The 25,439-nt window shown below is 40.4% G+C and overlaps 1 protein-coding gene across 1 annotated transcript in view; it reads left to right on the top strand.

Moving 5' to 3' along the window:
• The first annotated feature begins 3,326 nt into the window (after positions 1-3,326).
• ptk2aa (protein tyrosine kinase 2aa) overlaps positions 3,327-25,439 on the top strand; it is a 50,198-nt gene continuing 28,085 nt past the window's right edge. Inside the window, 8 exon segments of the mRNA XM_034124614.1 lie at positions 3,327-3,488; positions 8,885-8,911; positions 14,661-14,908; positions 15,656-15,831; positions 18,227-18,314; positions 18,556-18,635; positions 19,165-19,227; positions 21,388-21,442. Of these exon segments, the coding sequence (XP_033980505.1) occupies positions 3,470-3,488; positions 8,885-8,911; positions 14,661-14,908; positions 15,656-15,831; positions 18,227-18,314; positions 18,556-18,635; positions 19,165-19,227; positions 21,388-21,442 (756 nt within the window). The 5' untranslated portion in view covers positions 3,327-3,469.

Below are 25,439 nucleotides of genomic sequence, written 5' to 3'. Positions count from 1 at the left end.
TGTTTTTTTCCCTTTGTGCTTGAAGCCAACCTTATCATTTATGCGTCTAATACATTCTTAACTTTACTTGGTACATTTGGTTCATTTCTTTCGTCTTTTGCAGAGGCGGTTTTGTTTACTTTTCCGCTTTTGCCATGCCTGTTTGCTTTTAACTAACTAAATGAAATAGGAGCTGTTTTTTTATTGATGTTCAGGCATAGTGAAATATCACATTAAACCTGGCAGACCCATTGGCAAACACATTTAAGGAAAACGCATTTGACAGCAGCAGCGTTGCTCTTTGACTATTTTACACTTTATCACTAGAGGGCGATGTTAACACACCAGCTCATCAAGCAGGGATAAAGGCCTGAGCTTAGATCCACCTTCTAAATGAGAGTCAATATACTAGGGGTGTGTCTGAGTATGTGTTTGACATCTTGGCCTACTAATCCAGTGGCCCATTAATCTGCTTTACTCCTGGGCAACTCTCATCCCGTCGGTCTGCCTGTTTGTTGCTTGTATGAGAGAGAGATAAAGAGAGGGAGAGAGAGATGTTTTCTGTCATGGCTCATTCATAATCAATAATGTGACATACTTACTGAATATAAAATCAACAATCAGTGACAGCCAAGTGATTTTATGGCAGTTTGAGCACATTTTGTGGTCCATATCTGCAGGCGCTGACAGTGGAAAACTGCCATCGGGAAGTTCCAGCAACAACAGATTTCTGCCTGTGGGCCAAGGATGTTCGTGCTCTCAAATGCTGACTCCTTCTGTGTCTTATGAGTCTTTCTGTAATTCTACATAAAACTTTTAATGTCAGAGGACACCTGTCATTACCATAGCATTTTAATAAGTGTTTATTTTTCCTGTGTGTTAACAAGGAACAGAAGGACCAGAAAGATTGCACACGCACATTAAAAATGCTGCACTGGTTAGAGTTTATAGGTTTACAAATCACTAAATGCTCTTGCTTCTAACTCCATGTCTGACATCGTTTTAAGAAAGGAACCCAATAGATCCCTCCAGTACTGTAGTTGTCTCTCAGGTGTTCTTAGGGTCTGGTCTAAGACCCACGACGAGGCCTCTTTTTGCCACCGTGGCCCCAACCTTTTGAAAGGCCTGAAGGGAGTTGATAAATGGTGGACTCCACAAAGAGTGCCTAGCTGCCTGCACCCCATGAAGACATGATTCGATTCATTTTCATTAGGAATTCATAAAAACATTTAAATTAATAATTGATATATTATCGGTGGCTAATATTAATGTTCTGGGGCCTCATTTATAAAGCCTTGCGTAGGATTTACGTGGGAAGGTTGCTTACGTAGGACAAAGCAAATAAATACGCACAGACATTTTCCGATTTATAAAACACTGCGTACCCTTTATAAATCAGAATCAACTCGAAATGCGGCGCAGCTTTTTTGCGGGCTTGACCTAACGCCCATATTTGCCTATAAATAATCAAAGAAACGCCCTGTATTAATATTCATTTTCACTGACTGCATGAAGAAGATCGCAGGAAATTACGACAGAACAGCTAAAAAAGAAATGTCACACCGTGTCAGATTTTGGTTCCTTTGGGGAGGTCGAGATAAATCACATTGTTTGGTGGATGCAGTTTGACCCAGAGTAGCAGCATGAAGGTCGGATCGTCACCAAAATAAATAAATAAGTGGTCCGAAAAAAGTGAATGACAAAATACACATAACCTTCCTCAGGCAGTGTGTCAGTGTGTTTGTGTCAAATGTGGTGTGTAATATCAGCTGCCAAATCTACCAAATATATGGTGTTCTTAGTTTCCCTACCTCCTGTGTTTTATGAGCGACTTATCAAGTCTTGGCAAACGGCATAAAACACGATTAAACATGATAGTATATAAAACCATGCTCGTATCTATACAACCTATAGAAGTGCAAAACGGCCTCAGTTTAGACGTAATTCTGCCCTTCTGCATACCGCATCATTTATGAGAATACATGTCATAACATTAAGACAACATATTCGAGGTGGTTTTCAATAACATATTTTTGTGTGCACTGAGGAGTCTCAAACAGGCGTTTGTTTAATCATTTTAAGATTGGCTTTAATCAATTTTTGTGAATTAATTCTTCACATATGATAGGCTACATGAGAGGTAACATTATATTTATTGTATTATTTTTACATATTTCTCTCCATTCTTCCTTCTGCCAACGGTGTCGCAGTTTCTCGTCTCTCCCGTTTTTGTGCGTACCGCGTACGGATGGGTCAGAGTTTGCGTGGAGGACCGCACATTTTCCCGTCAAGTTTGTTTTTTATAAATCGCAAACATTGCTTAGAAACTGGCGTACGCCATCTTTTGAGCGTACGCACCGTTTATAAATGAGGCCCCTGATCATTTCACTTGCTACTGCAATCATTATCAGCCCTGATAATTAGAGGGAAATTATAGATTTTTTTAAATAAACATATATATTTTTGTAATTGTAAAAACTACAGCCAAAATGATTGTTTATGAATCTATCCATGTGGACAAAACATCATATTCCTAACACTTTATTACTATCTTTTGTTAATCATCATGTATTCTCAATTAGTTTTAAATCAGTTGTCATGGTTCAAGCCTTTAGGGTCAGTCAATTCTGTCCCAAAATATTAGTGTAGGGTGGGTTTACTATGCCCTCTACCCCTGTGTCTGATTTGATTTCAGTGTAATTGGATTAAATGTGCACCCCTCACCAAACAAAGTCAGTGGAACAATTGTCTGTTATTCCCCGTGTTTTTGTTCTGAAGATTGATGATTTCTTTGGAAAACGTTGGGTTGAGAATATTGCATTATGACTAATTGAGTAGCTCCTCGGTGCATTTGTGTCAGAGGGGCAGAATAGCCAAAGGCAACACAGCTCACACTCTTCTTCCTCTCTCTCTATTATGTCATTCTCAGCTCTTGTCTTTTTCCATTCAATTATTTCCTCCTCACTTTCTCTTCTTTTCTTCCCCATATTCTTCAGTTGTCTCTTTCCCTTCGTGTTTCTCACTTATTTTCATAAAGTTGCATCATTTCTTTTCTCTTGTCTTTCCCTCCTCTTTTGCATTGCCTGTACATCTGGCTCCCTCTCTCCCCCTCCACCCCTCTCCTGGGACACAAAGACACCCCCCCCCCCCTCTTTCCTCCTTTTCTGTCTTTCGTATCCCTCCCCCTTTCACAGTCATAGGCTGCCTACCACCCCTCGCTCTTTCCCTCCTTCCCTCCCCTCCTCTACTCCCACTCGTGCTGTTGTGTATCCGAGTGTCAGTGGAGTAGTAGTAGTAGTAGAGGGAGGAGGAGGAGGAGGAGGCAGGGTTGTAAGCTTAAGCCGACATTAGCCATCATTAGTGAGTTAGCTAGCTAGCACATCTCAAATTCAGCCCAAAGACCACAGAAGCCCCGGATTTTGGCTTTTCTAATTTAGCTGCCTCTCAGGGGGGGGATTACTCTCTTCTTCTCTTCTCTTCTGGACTTAAAATGGAAGGACTATACTATGGTAAGATTTGAAACATACAGTATAAAGTAGTGTATGTTCACTTTGTTAGTTTTTATGAATGGTAGGATCTTAAGTCTAAACATATTATTAAAAGTTTGTTGGTATGGCAAAATACATTTGTATATCAGATTATACTGTATGTATAAGGCGTTGGTTCGGGTTGAATTGTTTGTTTGTTTTTTCTTACTGTCATTACTGAGTAGTACTGTTGTAAGTATTGATGATATCGGCAGTTTTCTAGTAATCAGCTTTGGATAACTGTTAGTAAAACAAAACACAATATTTAAAGTTGTTTAGTTGGTCTCTTAGTTGTTATGACATGGATTTCCTATTATTCCTTTCTGACATTTAATATACCAGATTAATCAATAATGAAACTGAATAATTGTGTGTGTATGGCAATGCGAGATGCTTGTGTTTGGTAACTGTAGGAGGCTTTACCTTGACGTGTGCATGTGCAGAACAGGAGTTTATCACTGTGTGTGTGTGTGTGTGTGTGTGTAGTAAATGTGTGTGTGGGAGGAAAGCAGTTTGTGTGAGATGACATGTGTGTCAAATTAGCAGGTTGTGTTTGAATACAAGTATGTGTGCCCTTATGTAGAGTGTTTCCCACATGACTGTGTGTGTAGGTGTTGATGTCTATTTCAGTATGTTCTGTTTACACATGTGTGTATGTTGTAAAGGCTGGCACGTTACAATCCCCCGCCGGCTTTTTGTTTCTAGGTTGAGTCATCTATATTTGAGTATGTTTTAATATTTCGATCTTGGTTTATAATTGATGTAAATTTGATAAATAAGAAGCACACGCTCAAACACACACACACTTCACTCATACCTGCTGTTCCACTCAAGCATTTAATCCCAACGTTCTTAAGATGTGATGATTGATCTTGGATTTGCCAGGGGGAAGCATTGAAAAGGTACAATTGATGAAAGTTATATAAATCACAAACATGTCTCAGGAGAATGAATAATCTTTATACAACACCCTTTATCCTAAGACCCTTGATTCGAATACGGGAACACTCCACAAAAATATATTTTAAAAGAAGGACTTGAACTTGACCAGAGGAAGAATTAGCATAGTTTGTTTGACATACATTAGAATGGTCCTACTGAGCATAGAGTCAAGCCAGTAAGGCCAGGCTTTCATTGGCCAATCAGAATTGAGTATTCATTTTGTAGCCTTATGAACTAGCTCCCTAGTGTTTGCTCTCATACAAAATGAAAGACAAATATCTATATTTAATGTTGTGTTTGATTTTCTTCTTCTAGAAAAACATGTTTTAAATGTACATACATATGCTGTTCAACACCAGGGAACAAAATGTAATTGGTCATAAGTGTCAGATATGTTTTGATTTATTGAACTGACTGGTGTAGTTGGCAAACAAAAATATTTAGAGCCCACACTATCTCACTGGTTCATTCATCCTTAATATGTCAGATAAATTATACGCTGTGTATCTGGTCTGAGTGTGATACAGTACCATGCATGCCGCTCCAGTAATCCAGTTAGCTTTATCACTGCACCTGAACTCTACACACTTGAGTGAATGTGTGTGTCAGTGTGTGCGCTTTGAAGATAAATGTGTATGAGCAGTCATGCGTTCACGTGACCTTATTATGTTGCTTGCATGTAGGATTATCTGGAGTATGCATCATCTGTGTGTTGGTGTGTGTGTGTCTGTGTGTGCAACATATTTTATTTTTCTTGTAACAAGTTTTAATAATTGCTTGACGTTTGTCTGAATGTGAATAATGAGAACATTTGCTTCTATTAGGACTTACAAACAGATCACAATGGCATTATTTTATTACGTTATTCACTCAATATTAATCCATGAATAATACAGACTTGTTGTTTATGTTATACAATTATTAAGCACATTTTGTTTCCCTTTCAAACTCAAAACTGTGCTCAAAACATCCCGTGTGGTTGTGTGTGTCTCTGTGTGCAGGGTGTGTAGTGTGTGTGTCTGCTTCTTTGCATTTGTATGTTGGTGTGACTGGCAGGTGTGATTGGTGCCCGAGGGGTGATGTTGTTGCATCGTAAGACTGCACGCTCCAGTAACACCCCATTGTCCAGACACACACACACACGTACACACACACACACGTACACACACACACGTACACATACATGTGTGCCAGCTCAGCTTTATCCATTAAACACAGAGCAACCAGGCAGCTGACCGCTCTCATCAGGTTAATTCAGTTGATTATTGCAGGGGTAGTGTTTCATTACTTTGTGTGAAACAGAACATCTGGCTCAATTCCTCAGCCAGTCTGATCTTAGACTGTTGAGCTGCACACTGTTTTGTTACATATCTCCAATCATTACTTCCATTTACCAAACAGGACTGCTTTGTCAGCTGCTTCGGCCTTTTTAATTTACAAATACATGTAAGTCCATAGCAACACAAACACAATTGGGAAAATGTCAAGGATATCTTGACACAAATACATAAACGCAAGCTCTCACTAAAAACGCATGAAAAACATTGTAATGTTAAAACACAGTACTTTGTTCTGCACACTCATGCATTTTTTATTATGTTAATGTCTTTTTCAACTGAGCACACCTTTTTCTTTTCTTGTAGTTTTTCCAATTAATGCAAAAACAACCACTTTGCCTTTTTAATTTCTCCTTTTAGATGGTTTCCATCTGCAGCATAATAATTGTCTTGACTCTCTGACCTCCTTCAAACTGTATTTTATTTAATTACTGATGTGAGACCAGTTGTTAAGATATCATTGCATAGCAGACTCTCTTTTGATTGTTCTGTCTAATTACCGTTGCCAAAGACCTGTGAAGAATGTGCAATTATACGCAGCATGCCGACATGGTGACTTTCAGCAGTGAGTTAGCATATTGCTTATACTTATGTTAAGGTGTGTGAGTAGGCAGCTGACAGTTTGTTCTCCCTTTGTGTTTTTTTATCTTTAGTGTAAACAGCTTAGTATAAGTATGCACATAATTACCTCCATTTAATGGCTAACCAGTATTAAACAATCTAATTATTAAATTCAATTTGACTAACCAATTATTTTCTCTCTTTTTTTTTCATCTAACAGAGCTATAATTCTGTGGGCAACTGTTTGTGTTTTGGCGTAGGTCTGACTATTGTTGTGCAGCGAGACCTCTTCTATATCTTTTTATTTTACTCCTCCACAATAGTATAGGTCACCAACCCACGTTAGGAAAACAGAAAGTTGGAGAAGGCATTCTTCACGGATATATACCTTCAACAAAAACAAATGTGGACTTTCATTGTGTCAACGTGTGCTAAATAATTGATGGGAGCAGCATATCTGCATAGATCTGAAAAATGAATCTTTACTCCTCTCCTCTCCTGTGTGACTGCTTATAGAGGACAGCTTGAGGAGCAGGTGTTTTGGGCTGCCTGCCAGTCTACCGGCCAAGTGTGTGTGTCTGTGTGAGTGTGTGTGCTTGTGTTTGCGTGCCCTCTTTGATATATTTGCATGTGGAGGCTGTTCACACAGACTGATATGTAATTAGCACCATGCTAGCACTCCTATGGGAGAGATGGATAGAAAAATTACATGGCAACTAAAGTAAGCACGTTTCAGCGTTAATCACAACATAACCACTTATTAAAAACCCCTGGGCTGATATTCCACGTGTTTAAGAGGTGTTTAAACTAATTATTTGTATAAAGACGGCAATATTTTATCCCAGCTCTTCAGGTGCAGTTTGATCTCGTTTCACAGACAGGAAAAGGCCACAGTCTCCTCTGGTTTTTAGTCTAGACTGTAGCAACGCCACTTTGGCTGCAGATGTCAGGCTACATAGCACTTAACTTGCATCGAACGCTTACAAGAGAGACGGTTAGATAAATATTCAGCCTGAGCATCCCATATGACAGATGGTGTGTGTGCAGGGTTCGCATCTATCCACTGCAGATGTCATTATCTCTGAGACTTAAGCATCTCCAGATCTGTTAATCCTGCTCCATTTGATCCATTTAGGATATGGTTAAGTCACTTGTTATAATGGTTGTCTTGGGATTAATCTAACAACATCCCAACATGTTGCCATGTTGTTGAGATTGACAGGAAATGATTAAACCCTTAATGTTCTGTGGGGCTGGTTTCTGCCTTCTGATTGCACTTTACATCAGGTAAAAACACACACACACTCACACACACACACACACACACTAACTGTAGGGTCATGGTTTCATGTTACAAAGAGTCGTGGCGAAAATACAATGAGTCACCTCACTGGTATTTCCTTTTGATGTGTGGGTTTTACCATTACATCATTTTTGTTGACAACCCCTGCAATCGTGTGTGTGTGTGGTGTGTGTGGTACGTGTGTGTGTGTGTGGTACGTGTGTGTGTGTGTGGTACGTGCGTGTGTGTGTGTGTGTGTGTGTGTGCATGTGTGTGTCCAGTACGTGCGTGTGTGTGTGTCCAGTACTTGTGTGCCCATCAGTGTGTTCAAAGCTCTTAGGCACTTATCCTGCTGACCTCTTCCTGCACACAGGCCCTATCACTGCTCTAACTCGGTGTGATAGGTTCGGGTGTCAAGTTTTCAAAAGGCTCTTCGCTTCCTGTGGGAGTTTGGGAGTTGTAGTATATCAATGTAGTGCAGCATACAAAGCCCCTCGATAATTACAGTAGGACTGAGGAGCCTTCTTTGCACAATATGGCGCCTGATATCCAACTTTGTGTTGCTTGTTTTCTCTTCACATGCCCCATGTAGTATGCATAGTAAAGACAACATAAAGGTGACTTTTGGCAAACTTTTACAGTCAAACATAATTCACTTAGTTTAAAGAAAAATGTAAATGCAGCATCACCTGTGTCTGTAGATCTCCAAATTACCACAGACTGAATGTTGCCAGTGCTTTAATTCCTCCTGCAAAATAAAGGTTAAAGTAATAAAGCAGAATGACTTGCCCACTCCCTCTGTGATGGTAAGCTGAAAAATAATAAAGCAATTTTTTAGCCATTAAAAAGCTATGTTAGGGTCAAAGGAACAGGCCCCCCTGGCCCCTCAAACAAAGGTTACATGGTAGACTGATCTGAAACCTTATCACTGTCCATTTCCCAGTTAAGCTAGTTAGCGTAACCAATAAAGCTTTATCGAACCTCCTATGGGTGTATAACATGTTACAATTGGGTATTGATTTTTTTTAATCAATCAATATCCTGCTGAAAAGTCAACAGGACATTGATTAATTTGATTGATGAAGCTATTCAGCAGGCTCTGTTATACCCTAAACAAAGCACATTCAGTAACTGATCTGGGAACACCTGCTGTGGGACTCCATAAACTGCAGCTGGATCTGTTCCCTGATGATGTCTTTATTCAGTGACTGTTCATTAAACATATCAGCTGACTGTTATTTCTGTGCTTGTTTCAGATATTTCCCGGATTGTCTACTACACAGGTGAGTAGCTTTCATACACAGCTGCTGCATCACTAATGATCACTCACTAGTCATATTTGTGGTTGTGTAAGAAGAGAGAAAACAGTGGGGCTATCTACGTGTGTGTGGGTGTTTTGGTTTCGTTAGTGTAGACAGGGATGAGGGAGAGAATGAACATCGCTCTAGTTGGAGTGTGTGACTAATTGTAATCTTCACACTGCAGAAACCACATACAAAATATGCTCTTTGAAGACAGTTGAACTCCAAAATACCTAAGGGTATATATATATTTTTCCTTTGGCCTTACTAAAATTAAATAAGCAGGGAAGCATATGTATGTGTCATGTTATTATGCCCTGAAAGGATGCCTTGCTGGTCCGTTATATCAGATGAATTAAAGGGGACCTATCATGCAAAATGCACTTTTGTACGTCTTTTATACATGAATATGTGTCCCCGGTGTTCCAGGGAACTCACCAAGTGTCAGAAAACACAACCCTCTCTATTTTCTTCCATACCCAAATCTCTAAAAAAGGGGCTGCAACGGATCTGATAAAAACGGATCCAGATTTGAACACTGTCCTGACGTCAGGACGGTGGCGCTACGGCTATTGGGCCAACTCCACCAATCAGGAGGAGACCGCCACGGCCATTGCCGTTTGAAAGAGCTGGAGACGCTGTAGTACATATGCCAGGCCTGTAAGTGGCGCTGTAGTCTGCCACAAAAGCAGCGAAGAAGACTTCCCGCCCATAGTTACCATGGTTACCCTTCTGTTTATTCTCCGCTGTGGCTTTTTTTCTCCCTCCCCGAGGCAAGCGTTTGCTCCCGCTGCAATGCAATCCGTCGAGGCAAGCACTGTAATTCTCTCCGGTTAGTCCACCAGCAGATGACAAACACCCACCTCTCCGCCTCTTCCAAGGAACGAGGGGACCGTGCGGCAGAGTTTCGGTTTCAGTTTGTTTCGCCGGTCAAGATGTCCGTTAAAGTTTAAATCTTCCGGACAAAATTAGAAAAGTGCCGGTCAAAGGTCTTCTTTGTTATTTATTGAGCTTTAAAACAAATGAATAACGACTCTATATAATAAAACACGGAGGACGGAGATCTCTTTTTCTCCCCCTCTTCTGACAGCCCAGCAGCTGATCAGAGCACGTCTCCCCTCTCCTGCAGGGGGGCGTGGTCAGCAGAATCAGACCAGTAGACAGCAAACAGCACATAGAGCGAAATGAGGCATGGCTAAAATGCATGATCTGTTTGGTATTTTGAAAACAGAAACGTATAAATATACCTTATATAGGTATGGCCCTACAATATATCATTTAAATATAGCATGATAGGTCCACTTTAAGTTGCCAGTGTCATGTGAATCACATTAAATGCCAGCTTTGAAGAAGCAAGAGAATAACAATGGAGATGTAAATACAGAAGCAAAGTTGGACAGGATGTTTCAAGGGTAATTCCAGAGTACTGTACCAGTGATTAAAACAGGTTTTATTTCCTTCCGTCTATGTATGTTAATAATTTACCGTTTAACCAATAACCTCTCAAACTGAAATTTAACAGATTAATCCTATCAGTTTAAAATATATATACAAATTAAACATCAAGCTGAGCCTCAAGGAACCGCTTTTGGACTTGATTAGTGAGATGGATTAAAAGCAGGAAGGCACTCAGTCAATTTATTCAATACATTTGTAATTTAAATAGCCTTTGAATTTTAACTTCAAGGCATGGGTGAGAACATACTTATTTATACTGAAATCACACACGCAGACATCAAAGTAGCTATTATACGTCTGAGGTTTAGCAGCATCTTTGAATTTGTATTTGCATTTCAGTAGATGATGCAGGTTGTGTCTCCCTCCTTTGCCTGCAAAAATAATTACGTGTTCATAAACACAGCGAGATAGAGACAGACTTTGGCACAGTCCCAAAAGAGCGCTTCCTATTCATGGCAACATCCGGCCCTCTGACAAAAGGCTTACACACACACACACACACACACACACACACACACCCCCTGCAACCACTCAATTTTCATAACAATGGCCAATGCCTGAGATGTAACATTAAGGAAACACATGCACATTGACACACACGTTCCTGTAAATGCACCAAGGTGAGGTCCAGATCAGGTACTATTAAGATGTCATGTTTTCCTACTTTGCTTTGTGCATTAGTACTTTTCAGTAGCTGGTTGTAGTCCCTTTAGTTCTTCAGTGGATGTGTTCGGCTGTATAAATGTCCATTTGATTTATGGAGGCTGGCATCTGGTCAGCGGCGACGCCCACAGACTGTGATAGGTGCCACTTGCTCGCAGGATATTGAAGGCACGTTGCCTCGGAGATGAGCCTTCAGGGCAGCACCTCGGGCACTCGGAGAGCTCGAGAGTGTGTGACCCCAAAGTACACGCTGAATGACACTGGATGTGCAGTATGAAGTGTGATTGATTGAGACCTTGTGGTGTGGAAGTGAAGTGGTTGGCATGTTGCTAACAGCTGCTAGTTTACATGCTGGGCACAGCCAGGGCAACGGCTGTGTTGGCAGAGATGCTCTTTTCTTCTCTTTCTATTGTCTTAAAAACTTCAGGGATTTGTTTTCTTTTCATTTTTACATATTGTTTCTTTATACACAATATTTCGTTAGGAAGAAAGATGGTTGATCTATATTTGAGTAAGCTGGCCAATTGGGGAAGAAAGAGTAGAATTTATGGGATGTTGTAGTTTGTGTTAAATATGGGGTGGAAATAACCATTAACCCTGAAGTATGATATTATCAGGATACTGAAGTCACAATAAAAAGTAATGACAATAGTAACCATTTGGCAAAGTATTGTAATGTATTAGTTAATTATTTATTAGCAAATTATGCAGATTGTTATCAATAATTGTGATCTAATAAGACAACATATTTTGCATATTCCTGATTTATCCATCGTTGTTTGACTAAAAAAAGAAAAAAAAGCAGTACCTGTGCTGTATCAGTAGCTATGCTGTATCATTGTGTTTTTCCCCGAACCTATTGCTTGTTATATAATTGTGGACAGTTTGGAGATCTCTGTCCTGGAGGAGTGTAAACACAATGGTGGATAATTAAGTTAATAAATTGATGACTGTTTCTGTACTTTTTGGTTTTCTTTTTGCGATTTTGATTAGTTTTTCCTCTTCTCTTCAGTGAATTAAATACTGTATATGTGTCTTGTAATTTCTTAGAAAATGTCAAGTTAATATATATTTCCTCTTCTTTTGTGTTGCATTTCAGATGGTTGCAATATTGGTAGAACATAATGGGCTGTTCTGAGGTCAGCTTTTATTTTCATTGAACACAAGAGATTGGCGAGATTAGCATATTAATAGTTTTTAGCTCCTCCTGCTTTTCCAGCAGCCCTCTCTCTCTCAAGCTCTCTCATTCTCCACTCAACTTTGTTTAGTCGTGCTGCTCTGTCCTCTTTTTCCTCTCTTTATCCTCTAACAATCGCTGCATTTCCCTCTCTCTCTTTTTCACTCTGCGTCTCTTTCCTTTGTTTTTCTGCCTCACTCTTTTTCTCTCACTTTCTTTTTCCGTGAAGAACACTTTCTGTTTTTTCCTCACTAAGTATTTTTCTCTCCCTCTCTGTGACCACTCACTAACTGAATGTCCATTGGATCAACACTTCAAGTTGGATTTGGCTGTCAACTTGTTCTGGACTAGCAGTTTTCTCACCATCACAGGGACTCCACTGAGTGAAATAACCAGAGTCCTCTCCTGAGTGATGATCGCTTGACTCTTTCCTGGCAACTGCGTAACCATGGATTGCCGGCTTGGGCCAGAAATTGGGCAAAAAACAAACAGTGTTGTGTCATCAGAGAGGGGCCGCTCAGGAGTAATTTAGAAGTGGACTGAATAGGAAGAGTTGGGAAGTTTGTGGAAGAAGCTAACTTTACATCGCTCATGCTACTGTGGATAACAGGAATGGATTTAGACGGACGAAGAAATCTATTTTTGTGACACTTTCCCTGTTCGATGTAGCATCTTCACACTGGACAAAGTGCTAACTGAGCAGAAAATCAGCCTGTTTGAGGATTACTGCTCTGGAACTAACTGTTGGCTAACGAGGCTGTTGACAAAAAGTTGAAGACAAAGATTTCTGCCTTGGAGACCGACTGTGTGTCTGTGTGTTTGGGTTATGCGAGCGTGTTCTTGCAGTTGTGTCAGGATCTTGTGTGTGTGTGTTTATTTATGTAGCCCTTCTATACACGAGAAGTTCAGCGTGTGTGTGATGCGTGGCTGTGAGACTGCAAGCTGTCTATCTGTCCTTAGTGCAGACAGAGACAGGGAGGGACAGACATGTGTTTCCATGGCGATGAGTGGCTGTAGCCCCTTCCCCATGTGTTGGGAAAGAGGTATGAATGAAATCTCTTTTTCACACACACAGAAAAACACAAGTAGCATAAAGCCCCTACACAGTGTGACATCTGACTCCATGGGAACTGACTTGGTGTACAGCCAAAGCTACCATGGTTATGCAGAAGTGGCGTGTGTGTGTGTGTGTGTACTAAATTGAGGCAGGCTAATGTGCTTAAAGCCATCAGAAGGATTTGATTTAAAGGCCTTACCATATGAAATTGGGAAAATAACATGTTGGTACGTATTTATCTAACTGTGATATATCCCTCAACAAGTTAACTGTAGGCTTTCCTCTCAGTTATGCGTTTGTGTATGACAGTGAGGAAGTGCTTTCTTTGTCTTTTCCTGCTAGGTGTAATTACCTGCAAGAACATATCAATTTCCTTTAATGGAGGAGAGAGGAGGAGAAGCACAGGACAAAAGAGAAGCAGAAAAAGAGGGAGCATCCTTTTTCTACACAGTGTCATTATAACAACAGCACACATGTTGCACACTCATACAGAGAGGAGGTAGTTCTTGTCGGGCATTCCCAGTTGAAGTTACAATGGAATTCCAGGAAGTGTGTCAATGCCACAACTTCTTATTCAGGAAAAGCGTCAGGCTGAGGTTCTTTGTCTTCTTTGTGTCATAGACCCAGGTGGTGACATTAAGTTTGACCCTGACTGACTACTTCTCTCTCTTTATTTCTCTCTCCGGTATTTCATTGTTCAGTTTATTTTATACCTTTACCGAAGAATGTCTTATCTATGTGAGGCATTTGCTATTCAAGGTGCATTCAAAGTAATCATAGTGCATCAGTCAATTGTATTATTGCATTGTACACACTAAAGCTGAAGCATTTTTTTTTTAAATGCGCTACCTCTTAAGTAAAAAATTCCAACTGAAACCATTTGCTGCTTTTGTATGTCTTCATATGAATTCAATATCTTTAGGTTCATGAACTGTTAGTTGGACCAAACAAGAAATGTAAAGTTGAGCTGAATCAAATGATTATTCGAGTAGCCGATTGACACTCTCCTATTTATTTATTTTGCCAAAATCTCAAAACATTATCTAGTTCCAGCTTTTTTTAATGTTTAAATATTGTCTGCTTCTTGTCATTTATCATAGTACAAGGAAGGTCTCTGGGTTTAGGCCTGCTAGCTGCACAAAACAAGCAATGTGAATATGTCACCTTTAGGTCATTAGGATAAACAGAGTATAACCGAATGATTAATCAAAAAAATGTGTAAAATTTAGTTTTGCCCTAATACAATCGTATGTGTGTGTGTGAGGCAGTAGTCAATGTTTGCTTACAGGCTAAAATATTAAGTTTATATTAACTCTTCTGATTCTACTTTATATTCTTTCTCATTCCCCCAATATCTGATCTTCTCTCTACGCCAGAATATGACAGACACCTAGCAGGAGCGGCAGTGTCAGCAGGGAAAACCATGGCGACGGCCTACCTGGACCCCAACCTGAACCATGCCCTTCTGGGAGGCGCCAAGTCGCGGCTGAGCGGAGGGGTGTCGGACCGAACCATGGCAGGCTCCGTGGAGAGGGTTCTGAAAGTCTTCCATCACTTTGAGACCAACACTGAAAACAGCTGCTGGTCCTCCAATATCCGATATGGAGATGCAACTGATGTCAGGGTAAGGAGAGAGACACGCTTTTATGGAACACTATGAACCAAATGTAGAGATGGTAACACAAAATAGGAGACGCCTTACAATTACATACAATTTAAAACGGCTGAAACTGGATAAGGCTGCTGTTATTTTACATTAGTCCTATTAATCCTCAGAGCATATCCTCAGGGTGTGTGTGAGTGTGTGTTTACTTAGCAGTGTATTTTTAGATCCTCTCCAATGGTGGACTCCCCAACACTGCTCAAACATCAGCAGTCATACAGGATATATCAATCCTCTCCTCTCCATCTTTTCACTTTTTTTCATTCAGAATCTAGGTCAGACCCCCTAGAGTGGCAACACACATGGTTGTGTAAGCATTATCATGCATGTGTGTATGACGTCTGTCAACTTGTTTGGGTGGGAACGTCATGTTAAATCACTTGAAGTAGACCCACACACATGTGCCCTCATTGACCTAATACAAAATGCCAGACTTGCTGTTTTTGTCAAACCGGGAATCTTTGTTTTTATCAGCACTGACAACACTGATAGAATTCTTAAGTCACCATGACTACAGATTAAGGGGTAAATGGTTTGCGGTGTAGCTCAATTTACCCAAATACACCAGTACTACGAGAAATCTCTGCAGAAATGTTCAAAAAATGATGTTTGAATGCCTTTATTTTTGTTACCCTAAACCTAACGTTTTTGGAAATGTGCCATTGAAAAACTGTTTATAAAAATAAATTGTTTACTCTTTATTTTCAGGGAATCATTCAGAAGATTCTGGACATCCACAAAGTGCGCTGGACGTCCTGTTTCGGCCTCCGCCTCAGCAACAGCCAATCCAGGGATCAGGTGCACTGGCTCCACCCTGATATGGGCGTGTCCCACGTCAGGGAAAATTACGAATTACAACAAGCACGACCAAACGAGGAGTGGAGGTGAGAAAAGAAGAGTGTGTCATTGTGCCTCTAGTTTATATCAAACACATTATGCTGAAGCTCGTTCAGGGTTCTGTCTACATGATAACCCTGGATTTTGCTTAATCTTGCTAGATGGTTTGGTGTTGGCATTGACCTAGATTGGTTAAGGTCACAATAGGTTGAGTCTTCTCTGGTAAATCTAGGAATACTATCTAGACACAACACGTCAATGCTTCAGGCTACAAAGGACCCAGAGCTGTTGTTATGCTGGGATTTGATTGAATAGACAGAGCGGTTATAAAGGTTAAAATGTACTGCACTGTGGGAAAAGCAGGTGGAAGATCATGTGGAGCATACATGTTGGGTGTTAGCTGGCTTTTGGGCTAACAACATGTATAAAGCTTCGTACAGCAAAGCAGTGTCCCTAATTTTTTGCTGCTTGTAGTATTTTTTCATGGTGGAAGATTTTGTAGAAATATACTTTTTGTGTAAGAAACTTGAGACTAGGGATGGGTATCGTTAAGGTTTTAACGGTACTACTACTTTTATCGATACCGCTTATCGATCCGGTCCTTTAACGGTACTCTTATCGGTTCTTCAAGTAAATTAATTAAAACAAATTGTAAATAATGTGAACTTATAGAACTGTAAAAAACAAACAAAAAACAAGTATTTACTGCATTAATACATTGGTACAGAGCAACACAGGTGGGGCATACAGGTATGCTGCCAAAGGCCTAACGGGTCTTCTTGAGGTGGATTAAGGTATACATAACATACCTGACGTGGAAACGTTACTCATGGATGGGGCTACAGAGCTACTAGAAAGACAGTCGAAAACGTTGCATTGCTCCGTCTGAATGTGGTGCACTTTTGCTAAATGTTTAGACAAATTGCTCGTGTTACCGCCCTTACATGCTAAACTCTTATTGCACTTTTGGCAACGAGCATTGTCCACATCGAGACGGGTAACATTTAACCACACCCTGGGGCGCTTAGTTCTCTCCGCCATCTCCGCCGTGTGTGTGTGTGTGTGTTGCATGCATGTAGCAGCCGCGTGTGTGTAAACTGCCCCGCCCCCTCACACACAGACAGGGGAGAGAGATCTCGTCTGGATTAGAAAGATCGAATATACATCATAGACGCATTTTGTAGTCTTATTGCATATTAGAAACGAGTTGGCGAAACTAAAACTGCAATATAATGTTTATGTAGCAATAATACATATGACATATATATTTTTTAAATGTCTCCAGTACCGATAAAAAGACCCATAACGTTGGAGCTTAACGGTACCACGGTCTTTTATAATTCAGCCCCGGGGCCCCTTTAATACCGGCGCTCGGTACCCATCCCTACTTGAGACAAAGTTGAACTGCAACTTTAACGTGTGACCAGGAATCTGTTGGTACCCCACCAACAGGCAAAACCAATGAATAACACATTATATTATAACATGATTATCTCACAAAGTTTACATGCCGTTCAGTGGATGAGCTTAATTTATTAATGTATTTGTTTGTGTACATTTAGTTAAACTCATTGTCTTCTCAAACAGTTGGCTTCAGCAGTCCGTCTTATTGTACACCAAAGTAGCAGAAGTGATTTGTGGCAAACAAACAACGTCATAAAAAAAAGTGCAACCCGTCTGTTGTATTTTGATGAGAGGTCTGTGTGGTGCGGCGTGGTGGAGGTGGTCAGGCAGTTTGGATGCTAATGCTCTGGTATATATTGCGCTTATTGTGGCGGTCTGGGTGATGATGCTTTGTGAGGTGGAGACCTTTTGCACTGTGAACATAAAAAGAGAGAGAACCAGATGCCTGCTTTGTCTGACTAGATCAACAACTCTCTCTGTGCCTTTTCTGTCTCTCCTCCACTGATCTTACAATCTGTCCTATATCTTATTTTCATATGTGCATATTATACATTTTTTCATAGCCTTCATCTTCTCTCTTGTCCTCTCTCTTCTCCTTGTCACTATACTGTCTTGAAGATTTCTTCTTTTTTAAATAAATATTTTGTCTTTTGTTGACTCGGCATCCTTCCTCTCCTCTGCTCTTCTTTGCCCTCACTTAAAGTTATTTATTCCGTTTTTTACCTGATATAAGACGGTTTGAAAACATAGAATCAAGTTGTTAAAATAAATACGCTGTAAAATATACATTAATAGATGTGGATGTAAAGGAATTCTGTAAACCTTCTATTTTTGCAATTGCATTTTTGGTTACAATTTAGATGTGATGTAGAGAGGCTTTAAGAGTCTTGTAAATTGTGTTTAATTTGCCCTGAAAGTTTGATTCTACTCATAAAACTATAAAAACGCTGAGTAACTTGTTTTTGCTATTTACGGTGAAAAACAATATGGTCTGATCTCTTCCTAACCTAATCACTCTCCCTTTCTTCTACCCTGTAGATATGAGTTAAGGATCCGGTATCTTCCGAAAGGCTTTGTGCAGCAGTTTACAGAAGACAAACCAACACTCAACTACTTCTACCACCAGGTACACACATACACAAACACACTTACACACACACTTACACACACAGACAACCAGACACACAAACATGTTTCATTTTCTGCCAGCAGCTAGCCAGCACTGAGACATATGGCACTGCTTGAAGGACTGTGTGTGTGTTTGCCTTTGGGTAATGTAGGTCAGCAGACCTGTGTCTGTATTTGTGCGTGAGATTGACATTCTTCGTTTGTAGTAACTAATTTTCGTGTGTATTTGTGTACCCCAGGTGAAGCATGACTACATGACACAGGTTGGGGAACAGGTGGAACAAGATGTAGCTTTCAAACTGGGCTGTCTAGAAATCAGGTAAATGTGCTCACAATATGTAGCGATGGCTCTCTTCATGACTTTGTGCAGGAATAACACAGAGCTACATGTTAGATGGTTATTTTCGTTTTACATAAAAAGTCAAGTTTGTTTCCCAAAGTGTCACTTTTGAAAATTTCACAAACTCATTCCATCTATTTTTTGCTTAAACTAGCAATTAAGGCGATATCCATGACAGTTGTTTTCTTCACCAGATGAGTTGTTATTGTGTGAAACCCTTAAAGATTTCCTCCCGGCTACACTCATCATTCTTGCCAACATTCGTTCATGTCAATCATTTAAAGTAACACCTCCTTCTTAGAATAATATTAAACATAAAAGAAAAAAAAACCTCTGAAGGCAACAAGCCAAAATGTGTGTTTGGAAGTAGGTGAAGTTGTACGAGGATTCTCTGTCTTGCTAAAATGTTAAACATGACTGGTTGTTGGTACATATTTAATAACTTGCAGTCTGTAGTGAATGTATCTGACCTTGTTCTCTCCATGTGCTTTGATGGTTTCCTTTCCAGGAGGTTCTTCAAAGAGATGAGAGGAAACGCCCTGGACAAGAAGTCCAACTATGAACTATTGGAGTAAGTATTTTCCTCATTAGCAAAGTGTTGCAGCAGTGTACAACCTTTCTTGTACATCACATCCTTCCTCTATATGGAAACATGTTTTGTAATCCATCAGAAATAACAGAAAAACAAGAGAGTTTCTCAGTATTTGGTTCAGGGTTCCTATGCAGCTACTAATAACCTGTGGACTGCAGAAAACAATACAAAGAACTTCAGTAAGCGTTTGGGAATTGTGCAAACGTCTGTAAAGACTGAAAGTGTATAGTCTAGCTACCATTATTATTTAAACCCTGTTCATCCAGTCACCTTATCACGTGGTAAATATTCATTCATATCTGTAGATTTACTTGGATTAGGATGCTTTTTCTATGTTAGCTCCCTGGTATGCTCTGTGTCTTAATCCACCATCAGCTCCCGGGTAGATGGATGTCGATGAAGACAATTAACAAACTTTGGCACTAACAAGGCTTGACTCTAACTGGTCCGATTCTAATGAGCTGCCCTGCTCCAACGAGGTCTTTATTTCTGTCCGTCAGCCTAACGAGCTCTTCAATTAACTGAGAAGAATGCTCTCTGTCTTTCCTGTGATATCTCTTTGTCTCTCTTCTCCGTCCTCTCAGTCCTCTTTCTGTCTGTCCTTCTTCTCTATGTTCCCTTTCCTCTTTTTAGTCTGCTTTATCCTGTGTTCTTTCTCTCTTCTGTAACTCTGTCTCTCCCTTTTGATTTGAAAAAGAGGTTGCTATCATGCATATTTTAAACCAACAAGAGTGCGAGGGGAAAATGCTGTTGAGGCTTTGAATACTACAAGCTAAGAGTTTGCCATTGAGGCTTTTGTTGAGTGTCTGCGGTCTAACACCATCCTAAAACAGTGTCTTCGTTTCACCCTTTTAAATCCTCCACTTTTTCCATCTTTGCCGTTTGTTTTTGTTCTTTTAATAGCAAACGTACCATCATTAAAATTGTATTTTATGGGTGTACAATTTCCGAAAAATTCCGATGTCAGTTACGAGAGGTTTACTGTGAAGAGTCTCTCTCTTCTGCATGTTCACTCGGTAGTTTCTGCTAGCAGTTAATTGGAATTAAGGAACTGGATTTAAACACTGTGCAAATTGAACACTGTGTCTATGTTCCCTCTACTTTTGAGCAATTACAGGAAACTTCTCAGACATGATGATGAATTGAATGCCTGTAATTTTGGTTTATTTTCCAAGTTTATAATGAGTCTCACAAGATTTGCATCAGCTGGGTGTAGTTGGCTGTAGTCCTCTGAGCTGATGCAAAACATTTTTTTAAGGGGGCTTTCATTAGTGCTCGTTCTTTGAGGTTAGCTTGTTGTCATCTCTCAAAAGTCTTTTATTTTCTGTTTGTGCTTCGTGTTGCTTCTATGACTGACATAGCTTACATTTTGAGAGGGTAAAACATGTTTATGTCACCCCCAAAACGGTTTTCTAAGCATTCTCTTATAGACATGATGCGGTTTAGCCCTAAGCAGAATACTACTATTGGAATATGTCTTTGCCATAAAGGAGAATATTTCAAGCTGAGGCAAGCCTGGTAGTTTATACATACTGTAACCACAGGGCAGCGTCTTATCTGTGATTTACTACCTACTGTACACCAGCTGACCTTCTCTCTAACTGAAATCCCAAGCCTGTTGTACACCACATATTGTTATAGTACTATGATGACAATTGACTGATAGTTGACCTATGTGGGAGAAATAAGATGATGTAAGCTCTCACCCTTTCCCCTACTCTCTCCACTCGATCTCTCCTCCTCCCCCTTGTCTTCTCTCTAGAGGAGTTTGAATCATTAGCCAGCTTCCTGTTTTAGCTCCACACATCTTTCTTTGTCTCTGTGGTCTCCCTTTCTTTGTACTGCCTCTCTCTATCTCTCTCTTTCTGTTCTCTCTGTTTTCCCCCAGTCTCTAAAAAATTAGTAGTGCTTTTTTAGTCAGCACTTAGTCACAGCTTTCTGTTTCTTGTCTTCAGTCGATTGGTCTTGCCTAACTCTATCTGTCTGTTGATGTTGTTTGTAATCTCTCTACAAAGCAAAAAATAAGCTTTTGAGATCAGATAAAGAAAGAAGTGGTTGCCAATTAACATTCCTCAGTGTAATTACAGCGTAATCATTCTGCTCTCTTCCTCTCGTATCTCTCTCTGTCTCTCCTTCCAGGAAAGACGTTGGCTTGAGGCGATTTTTCCCAAAAGACCTGCTGGATTCAGTCAAGGTGAGAACAAAGACTTGGAATAGAGATCACACAATAGTACACACAATGTAATGTCTCAGGTTGCTAAAACATTGTGTTCACTTTCTCCCTGTGAATTATTTGTGGAATAAATGGTTCAATAAGACTGTTCTTGATGGAGATATAGTTTAAGGAAGTTGTGCTCTCCCAAAATTGAGCAGCTGCCACATCTGATCCACTGATCCAGCAAAACTTTTAATTGACTGCTCTTTTGAGCCAATTTTCTGAATGTTTGACTGAATGTGTTGCTAGACCTGGGCTGGCTGACAAAATGTGAAGTAGGCCAAGACTCAACAATATTTGAATGAGATCATTGCCGACTTGCCATCACAGTTTTGGTGAATGGAGACAAAAAAGAATGAATACGAACCAGACAGTGTACTTATATTCTAGACAAAGACTTTTGTAATGGTTTCAGTTTTCATCGAAAAACACTCTTATTTCTGTCCAGTAACTATAACGCTGCCGCCAGAAGATGGTTTACTTAGCTTAGCACAAAGGGAAACAGCTAAGGTTTGTACTCAAATTGAATTGGTTTTAGCAATACATCCACACCCTGCGGGACCCTGGATATAAGTTTTGTTGTGAAATGAACACACATGTAGAAAGCTCTGCCGTTGTGTTGCGTATGTTTGCAGTGATGGCTTGGTGTGCTTGCACAATGCAGTCTCTCTGTCAGTGATGTATTTACGGCACGCGTTTATGTGGAGGGTTTTGGTGTGTGTCTGTGTGAAAGAAAGGCCCCAGTGACCTGAAAAGGTCTTGATGTCAGCAGGCGGGCGGACAGATGCTCTGCTGAGGGAGGGAAACTGTGTGTGTGTGTGTTGTGTGTGTGACCCTAAGGTCATGTTTAAACCCACTTTCTCTTTGCAACAATGAGGAGGGAGGAGGAGGCGTCAATGTGCGTCTCCTTCTGGGGTCCCCCCGTCTGTCAAGGCCCTCTCACTCCCCCCTCATCACCTACTCTACCTCCTCTCCTATTTTCTCATTTTTCTACTATTTTGGCAGTAATAACAACAAACATCCCCCAGAGTCCATCTTCATTATTCTAAGGCAAACTAAACTAGTAGAGGTATTAGCTTCTTGCATTTAACATGGATGTGTGTCTGCTGGAGAGCACAGCTGTCAGTTATGTTTCTGCCTTTCGCTCTGGTGAAAGAGAATGGTAGTAATTTAATGGGATTATTCACCCTCAATGGACTCTACTTCCACACACACACATAAACCCCGGAGCAGATGGCTGTGGTAGTAAAGAGTGACTGATTTGTTGCTGTGTTGAAAGCTTTATAAAGAGCAGAGTCTGTTCATTCATATCGACAGGCTGGGCAGCAGGTTTAGTAAAACTGACCTTTAGTGTGTTTGGAGATCAGAGTTTGATCAACCAGCTTGATTTGAGTTTTCCCCATCATCAGACTGATGACTGAATTGCTCTCAACCTTATGAATGATCACAACATGATTTGATTGAACTGCAATGATATATATTCTTATGCTTTATTTGAATACATATTTCCAACTAGAACATACAACTATTACTGTCAGGACACAATACAGAATGAAACATCACTATATTTAAAGGGGACCTATCATGCAAAATGCACTTTTGTACGTCTTTTATACATGAATATGTGTCCCCGGTGTTCCAGGGAACTCACCAAGTGTCAGAAAACACAACCCTCTCTATTTTCCTCCATACCCAAATCTCTAAAAAAGGGGCTTCAACGGATCTGATAAAAACTGATCCAGATTTGAACACTGTCCTGACGTCAGGACAGTGGCGCTACGGCTATTGGGCCAACTCCACCAATCAGGAGGAGACATCCACGGCCATTGCTGTTCGAAAGCGCTGTAGTACATATGCCAGGCCAGTAGATGGTGCTGTTCTCACTGAATCAGCCCTTGCAAAAACAGAGCTAAAAAATGTCAAATTGAGCAAAATGAGGCATGGCTAAAATGCATGATCTGTTTGGTATTTTGAAAAGAAAAAAGTATCAATATGCCTTATATAGGTATGGTCCTATACTATATTATTCAAATATAGCATGATAGGTCCACTTTAAGTTGATTTAAAAATGCTTTTTCTGCCATGATGAAGGCCTGGTCTGGCTGAAACTGGTTGCTGTTTTATTCAGTATTCCTGACTGAATAATGCTTATAACTCCTCCCATTACTCTGTTATCAGAGTGTCTGAAGGACGTTCTCTTCTCTTGATGAAATAAATATACCAATTTTGAAGGGAAAGAATAGCTTTCAACAGCTTAGGCCACTGTGACATAACCTCATATTGAATCAAAACACTATATGACCTCCAGCCACTACTGGACGAATCACATCTGAGGAAACACGGAGACATAATATGCCAAGACATTTTGTCCTTCCTTCTGTCACTAAACTGATTTAATAAAAAAATAAAATAATGTTATATATATATAAACTGTCTGTGACCGTTTAGCAGAGAGACATCCCTATTGCTACGGTGACAGTCAGCATGATGATGAGGATGAAAGCACCTCGCAGTATTTCCTCTCAGGAAGGGAGGACACTTTGGAGAGACAATATCTCTGTGTGTATGTGTAAGAGTGTGTGGTGGAATTTGAGGAATGAAAAAACTCTGATCCTATCAAGAACACATATAAGCGAATACACAATATATTCTGTAATCATTTCAGTGTAGTGACATCTGCTGAAATGACACACATACACATGTGGCTGCACACAAAGTAATGTGTGTTTGTGTGTGTTACGCAGCAGATCTAGGGGAACCTAGGCGCAGCATAAAATGTGCACTCTCCCCACTTTTCCCACTCCCAAGAACATGGACACCGAGACAGAGAATGCCGTTTGGTAATTTTAATTACCAACATTTTTTTACAAAGAAGCGCAACAACCCACAAAACAAACAAATCTCTGAACACATAAATATTGCCTAACAAATAAGAAAAATAAACGTACAGGCTTCTTACCTACTCTGACGTATAAACAGGAGAAAACGAGAATTAACCAAAAGAAAAGGGTTTCACACTTTCGCATAAATTAAAGCGTGTCCAACAAGGACAGGTTAAAGTAGTTTCTTTTCTGAGGGTTTCAAGACAAACAAGAGGACCGGTATAAGTAAGACCACAGCACAACAGGACAGATATAAACGCAACAATGTTGGGAGTAGGAGAAGTTGAGTCAGAGAGAGGGCAGAGGGGACTGCATGGCTGCAGCTTAAATGCTCCCCTCTTCTTCAGGTGGACCAATCAGCATGTTGAAGGTAGCTAATCAGCTAACGGGCACCACCTGCTTGCTCTCACACACACACACACACACACACACACACACACACACACACACGAGGAGGGAAAAATATCTGCACACAAATGACATAACGACCCAGGGTCGTAACAGTGGCCGTTTCTCAATCGCGAGGATATTGGCTTCCAAGCCAATATTTCAAGGATGCTACGTCATCGAGTGCCGCCGAAGGACTGTTCCAATCTCCAGCATACTTGGAATTCCACCGAGGCCGCGTCCTTGGTTTGGGGGAAATTTCGAGGCTGCACATGGGTAGACTTCGTGTCCTTAAAATCCCCACAATGCTTTGCGCATGGACCAATTTCCCCAAATCTGTGGCGGAAGATGTAATGCGGGGCCTCTCATATGACGCACACCTGCACTCTTGCTAGCCTGTTCCACTCTTCGTTTTCCGAATAGCAGGAAGTATTCTTGCCTTGCTTCTGAAGCAAGATGCTCGGCTCGGCTGTGCTACCAAGCCAGCATCCTCGCGATTGAGAAACGGCCAGTGTGTGTGTTCTTGATTCCTTCAGGCTTAATAAGTAGACCGCTGGCAACAGTCATTCTGAAATGAAGTGTAGAAAGTAGGGCTGTCAGTCGATTAAAATATTTAATCGCGATTAATCGCATGATTGTCCATAGTTAATCGCGATTAATCGCAAATTAATCGCACATTTTTTATCTGTTCTAAATGTACCTTAGAG

Source organism: Trematomus bernacchii, unplaced genomic scaffold (assembly GCF_902827165.1).
Source record: "Trematomus bernacchii unplaced genomic scaffold, fTreBer1.1, whole genome shotgun sequence".
In the NCBI taxonomy this organism is placed as follows: domain Eukaryota; kingdom Metazoa; phylum Chordata; class Actinopteri; order Perciformes; family Nototheniidae; genus Trematomus; species Trematomus bernacchii.
Note: the sequence above shows the minus strand (reverse complement) of the source record. Positions and strands in the feature narration are given on the sequence as shown.